General features: G+C 37.5%; 1 protein-coding gene across 1 annotated transcript in view; it reads left to right on the forward strand.

Moving 5' to 3' along the window:
• Positions 1-18,023, forward strand: part of LOC122812221 — a 459,827-nt gene that overhangs the window by 441,746 nt on the left and 58 nt on the right. The window contains exon 9 of the mRNA XM_044084564.1: positions 16,266-18,023. This exon is cut by the window's right edge and continues 58 nt beyond it. Within this exon, the coding sequence (XP_043940499.1) occupies positions 16,266-16,349 (84 nt within the window). The 3' untranslated portion in view covers positions 16,350-18,023. The remainder of the gene's footprint in view (positions 1-16,265) is intronic.

Consider the following 18,023-nt stretch of genomic DNA (forward strand, 5'->3'; position numbering starts at 1 on the left):
CAACCGAATCACCCTTGTTTCACCTGCCAACCTTGTTGACTTGGGTCTCAGTGTAGCAATTGCCTCATGTACACAGACAACATTCTACTAATAACACAATCTAGTACAGAGTGTGAGGGATGTATTTACACCAAGAATCTAGAATTCATGCTCTCTCTCACTAAAAACAGTAACACAGAGAAGGTTGCCAATTCACTCACCACTACATGTTCACATAGTATCACTACTCAAACACATAGTATGCATCAAGCCCATACATTCACATACACAGAAGTTCTCTAGAAAAACTTATTGAAACACTAGAGACCTCCAAAACACAAGTCTGCTACAGCTGACACAGTCTCCACAGGACCCTTGACACATACCATCACTAGTGTCTCACCCACTAAGCCCGTAAAGTGTAACACTCAAAAAACAAGTTTTCTTGTCATTGGAGACTCAGTAGTGAGACACACAGATGTCCCACTCACCAGGTTTGACAAGGAGAAAGTCATGGTCTGCTGTTTGTCTCATGCCAGGATTCGCCAAATCACACATGAACTCAGGTCTCTCAGCAACAAATACCATTATGACTCTGTCATAGTTCATGTTGGTGTGAATAACCTGAGATGTACCTTGCTGGACTATATGAAGAGAGACATGGTCGAGCTCTCTAAGTATGTGTCCCAGGCAGGTATGGCCCCAGCCTTGATCGGCATACTATGCTCACATAGAATGATGCCACAGTATAAACAAAAATGATTGAGTTCAATAATTGGCTTAGTTTTTGGTGTCATTCCAAGGAGATCCAGTTCCTGTCTGCCTGGGAAGCCATGGTCAACAAACTGCACTGCTTTACCAGAGATGGTTTGCACCTGGCACCCTAGGATTTCTGTTGCTGGCAAAAGCGCTTGCCTCCCCCATAGTGCCTTATTAGGCAAGGTCTCAAAAACAACATTGCTGACATGAAATTAACCAACTGGAACAAAATAAGGGTCATGCTGCTAAATGCTAGGAGCTTAAACCAAAAACTGCTCTCCCTGGAAGCACTTCTATTATGGGAAGATGTAGATATCTGTGCAGTCACAAAATCCTGGTTTAAGGCCTCACAGAGTACCCCAGCTCTGCAATGTTGCAATGCCTTCCACACCCTTAGACCACAAAATGAATGTGTGAAAACCAAAGGAGGCAGTGTTTCAATCCATATTAAAGATAAATTCACCTCCCGTCTAGTTAGACTGGACAACTCCATGGAGCTACTCCAGGTGAAGATTAAAGTGGGTAAGATCCCCATTTAAGTCCTAGCCAGTTATAGATTCCCCTCCAGGGGTCACAACACATATGAAACCTACTTAACCACACTGAAGACAATCCAAATTTTACTGAACACACTAGTTATGGGGCATTTCAATTACCCCACCATCAACTGGGAAACCTACTTTAGCCAAAACTCCCTAGCACAAAAGTTCCTTTACTTTGTGAATTCAAATGCCTTGGATCAAAATGTCCATACCTTGACAAGAAGAGCAAACATTCTAGATCTGGTCGTTACCAACATGTCAAACAGGTGCACTGCTGTAATTGTTTGACCCTCATTAGTTAAAACTGACCACAAATCAGTCACCTTAGAACTGACACTAACAGCAGAACTCACAAGGGGTGAAATCAGACTAACAAACTTCACCAAGGCAAACTATACCCTCCTATGTAAAGGTATAAATGCATTCCAAGCCCCACCCCAAGCTGAAAGTGGTAACTATGCTGAAACTACACTAGTACCCTGTATAACCACTTGCATAAGTGTATAAACATGGCTGTACCAGATAGAATCAAAGCCAGAGTCCCAAGCAAAATTAAGCTGCCATGGTGGACTTCCAGCATCAACAAGCTCTACAATAAATGCAAAGAGTTGCTGTCCAAAAAAAAAAAAAACAAGGAACCAAAAATGGAAAAGTACCCTCCTCAGACTTAACAGGCAAATAAGACAACTTGTCAAATCCTCCAAGAGCTCTTTTGAGAGAAACTTAGCAAGTACTGTCATGGATAACCATAAGGCCTTTACAGCTATGTACGTAATGTAAAGGGTAAGATCCAAACATGTGCAGAACTGGTGGTCAACTGTATCATACATACTGACCCCACAGAGATAGAGAACCTGCGAGTGGATAGGTTTGGTGAAAATTTCTCTCCCTTATCCCCTCCTAACTTACAACAAATCCTCCCCCAAACCGCCCCCCCCACCTCACATATGTGAGGAACAGGTCCTCAAAGCCCTGTACAAGGCAAAAGAACATGGCCTGTAAAGGGGGGGGGGGCAGATGACATTCCAGGCTGTCTTCTAAATAGGCTAAAACATAAACTAGCATCATCACTAAATACCCTTTTCAATCATAGCCTAATCACAGGCTTTGTTCCTGAGGAATGTAGAACAGCTGCAGTTATTCCCCTCCACAAAGGTGGCCTAGTAACAGACCCAGGGAATGACCAGCCTCATCTGTAAGGCCATGGAAAGTATTATTATGGACCTCATAAATAAAGACATAGGTGACCTCCAAACCATGGATCCTACAGAATTTGGCTTCATGAAGGGCAGATCCTGCCTGTCAAATCTGGTGGACGTATTTGAAAGTGTGACCAGGGCCATTGATGACAGCAAATCTGTGCACACAGCATACCTTGACTTGGGAAAGGCTTTTGACACAATCCCAATTCAGGCATTACCAACAAACTTGGTAAACTGAATGTAAACCCTTTTATTGTAAGATGGGTCATCAACTTGTTCACGAACTGGATACACACTATCAAAGTGGGTGACTCCACATCAACCAGCAAACCTGTTACCAGCAGGGTGCCACAGGGGTCAGTGCTGGGCCCCCTACTGTTTGGTATACTTCTCAGATGTTCAGGTCAAAAGTAAAGGGTTGTGGCTGACCAAGTTTGCAGATGCCTGATCATCATCAGTGTGACACAGAGTTCTTCCCTCTGCCTATTTAAGTGCAACTCGGATCTGTGTAGTTGGAAATTTACCCCTCGTCTGGGGCCTATGTCTCTGATGGACAGAGGCAGTCAGTAAATCACACCTCTATAAATCAAATTTGTGAACCACATTTGGGTGTGATAAGGGCCCTAGAAGTCTTTATCTTAGTATGACTCTATAAGTATACTATGTCACTCCAGCATGCAACTCTGACATGGGGCTTGATTTCAAAAGACTTGGTCCAGTGTAAGATAACACTGACAGCAGATCTTTGGGAACATTATCCCTGGGATAAGCGTATTGCCTGATAGGCTTTACACAAATGTCAATGACAGACTCTGAGAGCAACTTCTTAGGAAGATGGTCCCCTATTCATTACTCATTGAGTTGCCAATATATTTCCATTATAACTCATCATTATGTGCAGCTAATATTTCACATTGCCATACTATGGTTAAAATACGTGTTAAAATATATTGTAAGATAAAATCAATGGTTCACTTAAAATGTATTTGCAAATGAAATAAGCAAGGCAACATTTTTGACATGACATCACAACATTATATAATGAGAAGGGAAAATAAAAGCTTTCCAACAACTGAATGCAGTGGCAAACACAATAACAGCATGTAATAGCTAGAAATTATATATATGACACGCACACATAAGTGTCACTGCCTATGTTATGGACTTGCATAGTTAAAATATGTATTGATGATCATGAATATACTATGCAACATCTCAGACATACAGTAAAACTAACACTGGCTTGTGGCATAACAATGACAGGAAACTGTATGTAAGGTAGTGTTTAAGAAACCATTACAGTGCAGTTGGACATCAATAGAACTCAAGCAGTACATGCCAATAAAGGTCTACCAACAGCATTCAGACTGGTGAGTCAGCAGACACTCATTCAATAATAAATAGGCAGGCTATACACAACATATAATTCAGCAAGGACCACTACTATACTGAAACTGTCTGGTGTTTGTTGGTGATTTATTGTGCAACTGACTGATTTCCCACTTTTTTGGAGTAAAATGATACTTTTTAAAAAGGCATACTCTAGCTATCCAAGGAGCCTGGTCATTTGTATATATTCATGCAGATTGTAGAAAGGACTTACCAGAGCTTATGTGAAACCATCCAGTGTTAGTTTTTAATTTATTGGGAAATTGATTGTGTTCTTCAGTATTTTTGTATCACGTTTGGCAAGATGTATCAAATATGATGAAGTACAGTTTCTAGAACTGATGGATTCCACTGATGTAGCATTTACAAAGCCACTGTAGGTACAGGAAAGAAGTGGATCCCTATGAGTCGCAGATGGACAATGATAATTAACATGTACATGGTAACCTTTGGTGATAGGTAAGCCAGTGGAAACACAGGACTGAGGATACTGGCACCAACTAACGTCAGCCGTTCTGGTGTTTTTGACTTTACTTTTCTGCTCAATGAGTAATTCGGCAATGTGGAGTTCTTCCAATTGGTTTAGTGTCAGTCCAGTTTACATAATTTTTGAACAAACAGGATTTATTATCTTCGTTTCGGATTTTGATTTGAGGAACACGTGATTTATTGCCTGAGCTGCTTTCATATGTACTATTGATTTTTTTCCAGGAGTTCTACCAGGTACTGTTTTTCATGTTTAGGGGACGTTTCATACTATTTGCATCAGGGCTTCATATTGCAGTCGGCAGTTGTCTAAATCAACAGATGTCTCATTGTTTTCGTGACTAATCAGCAAGTTGCATAGTTTCTAGCTTGGACTCTACAGTTTGTGTTTATGTTTCTGCTTTTTGCATAGATGCATATCGGATTCTGGTATTTTTCAATTCATGATGGTACCAGGCACAGACGATTTCGACGGTATCATTTCTGATTTATTTATGGACCTACATGTGTTGTTCTGACTGTTTTGTACTATTTAGTGTGGGACATCTTGATATGCTTCTGTGTTCCAGTTTTTAGAGATCGTGGCATTAACGCTGATTTATGGCTACATTGGGACTATTTATTATTCCTGTTTCTTACACTGGACATTAGTACATGGACACTATAATTTTTTGGTTTACTGTGTTTGAATTGTGTTTACAAACTCACTCTTTCCTGGTTTCAATTTATAATAGTGATCATTACTACATAAAGGTGTGTTATTTAATTTTTTTTTCCCAAAGCAACCATGCCACTAGGTAATACTGTGTTTATCCTCACCTGCACTATTGTAGCCTACATTACATCCTACCAAACAGCTACAGTCATAACCCCCAACCATTTCCGCTGCACTCTCACATCAACTCCTCAAACACCCACTACATAATTTCATTACCCCAACTACAAACTACCTCCTTCCAGTACAACTATTCAGTTACCAAACCCCCACCACATTTGAACACAAAATATCCATAAAATACAATTTTTTTACTGCATATATAAAACATATTCTCAACACTCTCTCTAAACTTGCTCTCAGTGGAGATGTACACCCCAACCCTGGCTCCACAAACACCAACATCTCCACAAACCCCCTTCCAACCAACTCCCCCATCACCCAAATCACAAGCAACAAAAACCCAAATGACCTCATCAGATCAACATCAGAAGCATCTGTAACAAAATCCAAGACCTCCATGCCTACATAAGCCTCTACTCCCCTGACATCCTTATCCTAACCGAATCATGGCTCAATCCTCACATTAAAAGTGAGGAAATACTCCCACCTGGATACAGCATCCTCCATAAGGACAGACTATTCAGAAAAGGAGGAGGTGTGGCACTGTTGTACAACCACCTCAATATCCAAATTCTCACCAAATAAGCTCCCCAGTTTGAAAAGGAAGAAATACTTTACCCCACCCTCAAATTAAACCCTAAAAAAATCAATCAACGTTTTAGGGTACTATTTCTTACCAGGCCAAAATATACCTCCCCTTGAAAACATACTAGACTGGGCCAATCTCTCCCTACCCCAAGAAACTATCATCCTCGGGGACTTTAATATCAATTGGCTATCCTGCAACAGCAACCACCCAGCCCTCCACCTAAATCTCCATGGTTTATCTCAGCTAATACAAACTGCCACTAGGATCAATAAAAACCCCAATAACCACATCATTGTTGACTGGGTCTTAGTTAACAAAGCTCCTCACACCTACCTAGCAGGCTGTTTACCTGACTCCCTCAGTGACCATTGCCAACCTTTCCACTAAAAAATCACATTAATGATTGGAAACCCATTACCCACAGACATATTTGCAACACAGCTAATTTTAACTCCGACTCCTTCACCTCCTCCATCCAGAACGTAAACTGGTCACCTCTAAAGTACCTCAGCCTAGACAAAGTGGTCCATTTCTTTAACAGTACCTTCCTCAACAGCTTAACTCCCAAGCCCCCTTGACAAATACCAGAATCACAAATAAGAGCTCCCCCTGGCTACAAAAAATCACCAGGGGCCTTATGAAAACCAGGGATAAACATGGGGACGCTGGTGCATAACTAAAAACCTCTCAGATAGGCAACTCTTCCTTGAACTACATAACAATGTCAAAATGCAAGTAAAAGCAGACAAAGCCCTTTTCTATCACATGTCCCTAAACTCCTCCCAAAACAACCCCAAGCAATTCTGGACTACAATTAACTCTATACCCTGCTGAGGAAAAGTAAGCCCCTCCCTACCAACCACCAGTAGCATTACTGATTACTTCAATAAACACTTCACAGAATTCATTCTATCCCTAACAAAAAAAAAAAACACTTCTCTACACTAATTCCCCCCTCACCCAACCCAAACTCACCCCTCCCTACCTTCTTTCTCTCCACAGTACCCACCTCCTACATAAAAAGACTTCTGACAAAACTTAAACCCACAAAACTAGCAGCCGACTACCTGCATGCAGAATACCTAAAGATAGCAGCTGATGTCCTAGCTTATCCTATTTCCATATTAATCAACCACTCCATAGCTGAATCCTATGTACCCACGCTATGGAAAATATCACACATCATTCCCCTCCACAAAGGTGGCCCCTCCACTGACCTCTCCAACTACCGCCCCATTGCCATCCTCTCCCCCTTCTCCAAGATACTCAAAAAATGCATCAACTCACAGGTCTCCAAATTCCTCCTTAACAATGACCTCCTCTCCAGTGCCTAGCATGGTTTCAGGCCACACCACAGCATGACAACTGCTCTCTTCTCCTTCACCAACACTATCCTCCATCACAAAAACAATGGCCTCCTCTCCCCTGCTGTATTTCTGGATCTATCTAAAGCCTTTGACATTGTGTCACATAGTCTACTACTCTCTGCTCTATCTGACCTCTCTTTCTCCACACCAGCCATAAACTGGTTCCACAGCTATCTACAAGGCTGCCAGCAATCAGTCATCTGGGACAACAATCTATTCACTAGTCTCCCTGTTACTCTCGGGGTTCCCCACAGACACATCCTTGGCCCCCTACTTTTCTCCCTTTTCACCAATAATCTGCACACTGCCACCAAACATGCCTCCTTCATACAGTATGCAGATGATTCCACCCTCATCTGCTCAGCCCCAACTCTAACATAACTCCAACAGATCACCCAAGAATCTTTCTCTTCAGTTGAAAGTTGGCTATCTAATTCCCAGCTTCTCCTCAATCCAAATAAATCCAAACTCCTCATCTTCCAATCCTCCAAATCTACTCCAAACATCCCACACTTCACAATTCAAGCCAAGGATAATACCTCCATTTCACCAACAGTTCACACAAAACTACTTGGTGTACAGATTGACAATAATCTCAAATTTGACAACCACATATCACTAACAATAAAAAAGTTCAGAAAAAACTGGGTGCCTTATATAGAAGCCGCCAATACCTCACCAAACCACCAAGAATCTCTATTGCCATTTTCCAACTAATCTCCACCCTACTCTACACATCACCTATACTTACAAATCTTAAGACAGTCAGACCTACATTAACTTGAAGCCTGCTACAATAAAATTGCAACATTTGCCACTGGTGCCTCTTACTGCAGCCACCACTGTGTCTCCCTTAGAGACCTTGACTGGCTTGAACTCCCACAACTCCTACATCAAACTCAACTCACCTTTGCTCATAAACTAGTAAACCACCCTCTCTGAATCCCATTGCTCCATACAATTCTCCAGCCCTACCACTCTTCCAGACCACTACGCTCCTGCAACAAAAATCTACTCCAGGTCACCAAAGCCAAAAACTCAGCAGGTGAAGCACTATTTTCCTGTGCTATATCCAAGCTTTGGAACAACCTTCCCACTACCATAACTACCCTTCCTTCCTGTAGTCTTTTCAAGACTGCACTTAAATCTCACCTAAGTTCTCACTGGTTTTGTCCTTGTCCAAACCCCATCTAATAAACCCTACTTTCCCAGATTTAGATAGAGTTTCCCCTCTATCACTATAAAACTGAATTGAAGATTACTCACTGCTTGTTAATCCTTCCAGGATTTAGTTATTCATTTAGTCTATTACTGTTATCTAGTTACTGTTTAGATAATTTGTAGCACTGTGTTTTACTTCTTTCTCAGTGTTGTAATTAGAGCTTACTACTCAATTGTTCCTAATTTGCTCCTGTATTTCTCCATGTCATGATCACCTCTACTGTATACTTACCTTGATTGTTATTGTTTACCATCTACCATGTCTTTCTGTGGAGCTTTTCTCCCCAGGCCTCCGCTGAAAAAGGACCTGTGCCCAGTCGGAATTTCCTGGTAAACAAATGTAAATAAATAAATAAATAAATAAATAAATAAATAAATAAATATCATTTGAGTTTCAGACTTTATACCTTTCAGGAAACTCACGCTAATACAAAGCCTGTTATTCTATCAACTTTCTAAGTTTGTAAGAGCAATTTAAAAAAATTGTCCCTATTTTTCAGCCTTTGTCACACTTTTATGTATTGCTTTATCCCAATTTCTTGCTCTAAGAGGTTGAAAGGTATGACACAGGTGTTTCACTGAGGTTGTGTCAATAAACAGCACATAACCTAAATGCAATAAAAAACACCTATTGATAACACATAAGACAACATTCCACATAAAACTATGTATAGATTAATGTCCTTTACAATAAATCACTGCGTATTATGCATACCTTGCAGATGCATTATGAGAATGGGAAGTCTGACATAACATTAGCATGCCTGAATATCTTAGGACTACACGTCTAAATCTGAAGATATAGATATGATAATAGTACTTCTGGAGACATAAAGGTGGAAAGTAGTAACACAAAGCTCTCATCCTCCATTGCTCCTCAAACCTGTGCATATTCTGTATGCACAAGGCTCTGTTCCTAGCCCGGACTTCAGCATCTGCAAACAGAAAGAAGATATGATGTATTTCTACAACAGAAGGATTGTTTTTAAGTTCAGTACATAATGACTGCTATCTACAACAACAGAAAAGTGTAAAATGTAGTTACTATTACATGTTAGGAAGCATTGCCATACAGTATCACATTTTGCACATTCAGTCATTGACAGTTCACTGTTAATATTATGCAAACATATGGATTAATGCAAACAAACAGAATGAAGCTAGATTCAAACCTACAACTTTCACTTATAATCACACTACAAACCAGAATCCTATTTGCATAGCTTATTAGTCTTTGCTGTGATTACATGAATTTAAGGAAGTCAAATAACTTGCATCTATGAATACGCAGGTCAAGAATTACGCAAACTAACAGGTGTACTAATCTAAGATGCCATTGTGTAAATGTACAGATATGCCTACCACATGGACAAAAACCTACAAATATACACAATTATCATATGCTGAACTTAGTGTGCTGTTACATCATAATCAATAAACTTGTGCACATGTATATGATGAATGATACCTCAACGTTGCAATCTCCCTGTAATAAATGCATAAATACAATTTAATGAATACGTATATGTACACACTCATATATATATATATATATATATATATATATATATATCAAAATCCTGAACTCAAAATCCTGAAAGCTCAAAATACTGAAAACTCATAATACTGAATCTCATAATACTGAAAAACATACAGGACAACAACACTGACTTTATTGCAGCAGAAATACATACAGAAACATATTACTCATCTACAATTTTAAGCAGGAGGGCAAGCACACCTGCACCCCCCATGTGGGGAGATGTGCCCCCCATACCCCCTGCTACTTAAATATATCAACTCTGAGATCACACTTCACAGAAGAAAATGGCAAACATACCATTACATGCTTCATGACTGCCTGTTGTAACCTTAGTCATGTTCCCTTTTAATGTACTATACTACAACATAACTCATCTTTGTGTAGTGAAGTGCGATCTCGGAGTTAATATATTTAAGTAGTAGGGGGTGTGGGGGCGTAGGGTGGCTTGCCCCCCTGCTTATAGTTGGTTTAGACTGATATGGTTTATCTTTTCTTTGTTTCTGTATGTATTTCTGCTGCAATACAATCAGTGTTGGTGTCCTGTATGTTTTTCAGTATTATGAGATTCAGTATTATGAGTTTTCAGTATTTTGAGCTTTCAGGATTTTGAGTTCAGGATTTTGAGATTCAGGATTTTGAGCTTCCAGGATTTTGAAGTGAACCTATATATATATATATATATATATATATATATATATATATATATCAATAGACAGACTTATATGTATAGGTGTATGTGTTTGTCATTTTTTTATGAACATTTACATACATGTTTTAGGCAAATGTGAATTTGTGTGCATATATTACATGACAAGCATACCTCTCAACCTCTTACAGCAAAAAATCTGGACAAAGGCTAAAATGATGGGGGGACAAATAGGGACAGATTTTAAATATTGCTCTTACAAACTTAGAAAGTTGATAGAATAATAGGTTTTGCATTAACATCAATTTTCTGAATGATTTGGAGTCTTAAAATCAAATGTTTATTATTTAATTACTTCAATCTTCAGCTATTTGCCAGAAAAGTACAGATTTTAGGAGGAATACACCAAAAACAAGAGTCAAAAATCTGGACATTCTGCAAAAATCTGTACAGCTGAAAGGTCTGATGACAAGTAATAGAAAACTACAAGAGATGCCATGTGCAGTACATTGACATCCATAGCATAAACAGCTAATACATTTGAACAAAACACACCACAGCCATGCTAGATGTTTAGAATCTCTAATGTATGAGTTGCCAAACAAATAATGACTATACGCAGAAAGGCTACACTGAGACTTATATATTCTCTAATTGTTTAATCATTTGATCTAATAACCATCATGTTTTTTTTTTATGTCGTAAAAAGCTGTATTATGGAATAAGATGAAAAGAGCATTTATGCAAAGCATAAAACTAACATGTCAGTACACCGAATTTAACTTTCATAGTTTGCAAGAAAACATTCATATATACTTGAAACAAATAAACAGCCATTAAAGGAATTCATGCAGAACCATTGGATTGCAACCTTCTTGTGTAAATTAGGTCAGAGGGTTGTCGGTTATTTCACACGCTGTACAGCCGTAAGACAGTATACGGATTACAGATCCATACCTCTTGTACTTGCATTGTGTTTACAAGACTCGCGCATATTTCAGCCATGATGACCTGCACCGGTCTCACATTCGCTAAGCTGATGAAGGAAGAAATGGATTAGAAGAGAGTGCTGTAAATTTTAAACTTTAAAGTTTACTAATGTATGTATTACAAAGCATTCACAGAAATATATTGTATGATGTTTCTAGCGGCTTTGGGATAATGGAGAAATGCATAGTCACCCACAGCCTAAGCTATAGGCGTCTGAACCATGGCCATGCTAGATGTGCAAAAATATGTACACTATAAGATTTACAAATAAATATAGATTTCCTGTATGTTATATGCAACACTGAATGAATTACTGCCAATATTTTCTCAAAAATTGGATACACCGAGACTTCAAGCCACACATATGTAAATAGGCTTCACTTTGCCAAATTGCTTAATAAGTTGAGCTAAGGGACATTGCAGCTCTTTAGATGTTTTAAAAGCAGATATTATGGAGTAGAAGAAACAATAGTATGCTGGAAGTCAGTATCACTATACAGGTATATAGACAGGTCTACGTAATGTTTACACCAGCCCATTATTGTTGTGGATAACTTCAAAATTTGCTGACATGCACATTAATTTTAATGATTATAACACATTATTTTTCCATGTAAATTACTGTTATTAATACAGATAATCATGAAATACACTAAAAACACCATGTGTTACATAAACAGATATGCTTATTACATACATATATGATAATGTAGGTGTTAAGGTGTGGAGTATGTAACTTACTGTTGTCATTAAGTGGCTGATGTTGGACCTCTTTGACCTTCCAGCAAAGATCCTCTGGGTCTCTCCAATGTAAGTCATCATAGCATTGGTAGACCTGTACATCAGTCAGGTAGATCCCAATTCTATGGTTCTCCCTCATAAACTGATTCCAGATGTTGATCATCACAAAGTTCCTGGAGTGCACTTGCATCCTTGGCCCATGTCCAGCATAGACAGTGAGCATCTGCATTGTGTCCTCATTTGTCCAGTTCAGTGCCTGGACTTACCGAAACTTCCTGTTCGTCAACATCCTTGCTAAAGCAGATAAACACTGGAGAAAAATGCCTTCCAAAAAATGCTAACGGAGGTCCCACTCAATTTGCAGGTAGCAGTGGTATGATAGGAATATTTATCACTATTACATTTTAAAGTTAGTGCATATAGGATGGTTATAGACTATTGCAGGGCATTTGGACACATGTTACAGATATTCCTGTTTATTGATACCTGTTAGCCAGCTGCAATGAGCACTGTACTCTTATGCCAAGGTTAATATGTCAAGATTTGAGAACTTATGTGGACGTTCGCTAATGAGATTCCAAAACATTGACTGCTAATGAACCACAACAATTATGTACAACACAACTGGTACTTAAAAGCTGTGTGTACTTAGCTAACCTCACACTGGGATATAGCTGAAGGAGAGCTAACTTCAAAGGTAAGCTGTCACCTCCTTGCATTGCTGTGCTAGAATACAGTATTATCACATACTTATGTTCACATTATGTTGTGTAAAACAACTGAAACTTTATTTTATGCATATGTTGCTTGAACTTTTCTGTATTGCAACCTGTCTGTTACATAAAGGATGGGGGTAGACTTCAACAATATGCCTGCATATCAATACATGTCCATCACTACTAACAAGGAGGTATTCCCCATAATGCAGGTGTATGTCTACAAACAAATCAGCACTGGTGAACTATAGATACAGAGGAATCAACATATATCAGTAGTTATTGCAGAATAATCTGTAATGCCTGATGTATGTTTGCTGAGACTGACGACTTATGGGCCTGCCCGCAAGTTATATGTTCAATTACTACTTTATGAATGCTTTTTTGCTTAATGATATAGTAGTAGTGGTTGTGATTACATTCAATGGGATACAGGCAACATTAGGATGGATTAAGTATTCATGTTGTGTTTTGTAGTTATATGTACTCATGACAGCATAAAAGGTCATTTTTATCAGCTGATGTTACTGCCTTGTTTCCATATGCATTTCAGTAGTTGTGTTGTGTACCATATCCTGATGGTCTCATCTGTGATGCTATGTGCCACCAACTGAGATAATATCTGACATGCATCCTACATTCTTGAGGTAGAACTGGTAGGTGTGTTCGGATGTGCATGTAACTGTGGCAACACCACTGTTAGAGTACTGGAGTTGTGGCACATTGGTTATGTGTTTGGCTGTTACTTGTCATAATGTCCAATGATATGGGTTCAAATCCCACCTCTGCTTATATGACCTGTTGCAAATCGACCATAAACCTTCTAACTTACATTATATAAATAATATTTTAAAAACTTTATCTTTAAGAACTCTGATTTGAAAGTTTGGTTCTTTACAATATCTCCCATAGCTTTTACTGAATATCATGTTGATACTTTTAGTTTCACTAAATGATGAGTTTAAAAGATAAAGTACTAAGTTTGGTACCAAATGATGAAAAGAACAAAAGCAGTCTCCTTTGAATTTGTAAAAAGTAAATACAATATTGATATGAACCATTGGTTGACTATACAAACTAATAGACAGTGTATTGATTCAAAAACTGAATTAATGCCTAATATTAATAAGGAGTAACTTTCCACCTTTTATTGAGGTTTTAACCTTGATTTAAAAATGCATCAGGAAAATCACATCACTCTAAAATGTATAAGCTTGTTAAAATAAAAAGTTATGTATTAAAATGATTATTGGGATTGCTTTTCACTAATCAGTCATACAAATGTATCTGAAGTTGATAAAAAACTTAATTTTGTTATTATGACTAAAAACTACATCCTCTTAAATTGGAGATTATTTTCATGGAACTTTTTAAATAGAACCTTTGTTACTCCTTGTAAGTTAGATCTTCTTCATAAAAAAACATTAGATATTGGAGACATAAATCTATGCTAAAAGCTGGTTGGCAACACTTTGTTTTTTGATTGTGGAATTGTATAACATTTTTGGAATAAGATCGATGGCTTTTTGCAAATTTTATGGACAGACTAATTTATCTAAAACATTAGTCTTATTTAATGCTCTAAATCCTGGAAGTGTTCCCGGAATACAGCATCCTCTTCTCTGGAATCTTTTAGTCATTACTAGAAAGGTTACTACAAAAAAAAAAAAAAAAAACTGGAAAAATAAAATTACTCCCTCATTTATGGAATTTGTAAATATTGCAAACATTGTACGTTAGAATGAATTGATCACTATTAAAATGAGAACAAATAAGATTACCTCTGAATATAATAATTGGTAAAAAGTGAGTTTGGAAAAATAATGATTTGCAAATTTTACAATAATTCTGTTAATTAACATACTTAAAAGTATTTATTTGAATCAAAACACTTATTGTTTTGAAGTAGAGACTTTTGTAAATAGTTATATTATAACTTTGTTGTGTGGTTGTCTGTTTCTCCTTTGAATATCAATATATTGTATTAATGGGTTAAATCTTAATAAAAAGAAAAAAAACTTGGTTAGAAAGCATTTTGTGTTCACAACAACCAGTAATGGCTGGAACCATTTTTGGAGGGGGACCTACCACAATATGCCAGCTATCATTATTGTTTAGCATCTTGGACTTTGGTATTTATCATTCCATTGTGTCTTCTAAGGAAAATATCTTTTGTTTTATAGTTGCTGGATGGCTGTTTCTAAACTGTTACATAGTAAAGTTTTTGGTATGTGAGTAATTCTGATGTTGGTTAGGTATACAGTCTGAGGTTTGATTCTATTAGACTTTAGAAATTTCACCAGAGACAGACTCTTCCTCTCTCTCTCTTTCTTATTTAGACAGGCTTACATAGCAGAATCATTATCTCATCTTATAGTTTTACCTTCCATACGATAAATGAATGATATCAATCCCTTCTCAAGACCAATTGTTTTTACTGGTGGCACATGAATTTTGTCCATGACTCCTAAGAAGCATCCAGGAGTGACATAAAGACCTAAATACTCTTTCTATGCCAAATATACTGCAATTAGGAAGGGGCAACTAGCTGAAAATCATCTAGAAAGAAAGTACACATGTTGTCCCCTTTTCCATTCAGGAATTTCACATTTTCTTATATTATTTCTTCTTGATTTGTGTTCCAGAGTAACTCTATATTTTAATGCTGCATTTCTTTTAACTGAAATATTTATATCCGCTTCCTGAGATCTAACATAACTGTTTTACTCTAAAACTAATATATCTGATGCTTAGACTGAAGAGTTGCTACCAGGGATTTTATCTCCTCATAGTATGTGGTACTAATGTCTTTAAAGGCACTGATTTCCTTTAACTGCCAATGCCATTGTCTGAAAATCTTTTCTAATAATGCCTACAACAGTTTGTATAGTTTCTTTACACTAGCTGCCTGGGTTGTTTGTGGCAAAGTCTTATGGCAGTTTTTTTGTGACTCTAAGTTTTTAATTTTTTTTTGTTATAGAAATGTCATAAGTGTCTAATTAAAAAATCTGGACTTTTTATTGCTGTGGACATACATAAAGTGTTGCAGAATATTTTCTTATTGGAAATCTTGTCAAGTCTTAACATTTCCCCTTCAGAACTACAATTTGCTGTATTGTAGAACTTGGCATACATTGTCCATGGGTGCAATTTAAATTGCACAAACAACCACTTACACTTCTAAACAGAATTTGTTGTAGGTAATTCTGCTTTTAACAAACTGTGCCAGAAACTAATAATCACCTTTTCAATTTCAGAAGGAAGAAAATGTTTCTGGCCAATGCTTTTCTTCAGATCCCATTTACTACAATATCATTCAGCCTGGACTTCCAAAGATATAAAGAGGTTTTACTCCAATATCATCCGGTCTGGACTACTCAAAAGTCTAAAGAGATGTTTGGCTGTCGTTTTATCAAATTTCAATGCTGGTATAGCTGTATTTGTTTCCCATTCCTCATGTTGTCATCACCTTTCACCCACTTGAACAGTAGACTGGCATCAGGCCATGGAATTAAGCTGTCCATGCACTGCTAATGCCTGGCTGTACACTTTTACAATGAGACACCGACTGGGTATACAAGAAGAAATGCATTGAAACCAGCTGCTATGCTTTCAAGCCAAGCAGTTATCAGCCTTGCATGAGATATAGAAAACAAGGCAGAACTATATGCTTTAGTCAGTGGAAGTGAAGTTATTTGTAATGATGCCGTAGTTATCTACCACTTTGATTATTATTTTGTGTATAATATTATTCAGAATTTTAAGATAAAATTTAGTAAGCAGAATAACAAGTCTTTAGTGAAACAGAATTGATGCAGTGATATAGAACTGATGTGTTTTCATATGATCTGTTGTAGCCATTCATGCTGTGCTAAATTTTGATAACATAATTCAGTGTCTTCAGGAAACTATGCTCCCTATTCCTACATCTTCACATACGTACTCCTGCTTTGCTGTGCAAATAACTAAATCACTGCATTCATATCAGTCCACTTAACTCACTTGCACAGTAGTGATCTGCTAAATTCACTGTATAAGCCTGGTAATGATTTTGGTACACCTTGGCTGACGCTGCTGGGATGTGGGGTCTGTCCTAGCAATCAGAGACCCCAGGAACAGGAGAGTTTTGTCCCTGGAGATACAATGAAGACAGAAGGCAGAGTTAGTCTTTGGTTAAACTGAGAGTGACAGAAAAGATGTAGAGAGAAAGTGAAATAAAATCATGGAACAAGGCTCCAGGTGCCATATATATTAAAAGTACAGTATAAAAGCATCCCAGCAAATTATATTATAACTTTCTGAATGACAATAGCAAGGGTCTGAAACATGCACCATTTTTCAAATATTGCCATATTTATTTACCAAGCTGCCCATTGACTTAGTACAGAATTTTCCATCAGGATTTTACGAAATCATTGCATATAAAGTTACTGTACTACACATCTTGATGTGATGTTGCCACTCACTAATTGTGAGTCTTGTGAAATACACAGAGAAAACAATGTTTGTTACAGTAGAACACACAATTTACTGCATGATGGTTAAATCAGGAAATTAATAATTATGGTTAAGACTGATGTCACCCTAAAATCTGATGTTGTGCAATACCACAATACTTGTTCATTCTCAAGCATGTATAATGAAACTATATTTACTAGTTACTCTGACATACTCCTCAAAATGTTGCGGCCGTCAAACCAGTTCTTACACATTGGTATAATTTGCTGTTTCTATATGTACTCTGAAAGCATTGTTATTTTGCAAATCACTCTATATTTATAATTTTTGGAGTATATTAAGTATGTCAAGATGTAGTTAAATAAACACCCTATACCATAATGGATGCATTCTGACACATTTCACTTTCTTTTACTAAACATTAGGAAAGTAATGTAACATTTTACTGTGAGTTTTATTATTTTTATTTTTTGGTGCACAGTAAAATAATTTGCTGTTAAAACAGAGCATCATTTTGTGATTTATGTTTTCTGTAGGTTTGTGCTATAGGCCAAATT

This window comes from Protopterus annectens, chromosome 9.part0 (genome assembly GCF_019279795.1).
Source record: "Protopterus annectens isolate FY-2018-M chromosome 9.part0, PAN1.0, whole genome shotgun sequence".
NCBI classification, from domain to species: Eukaryota; Metazoa; Chordata; order Ceratodontiformes; family Protopteridae; genus Protopterus; species Protopterus annectens.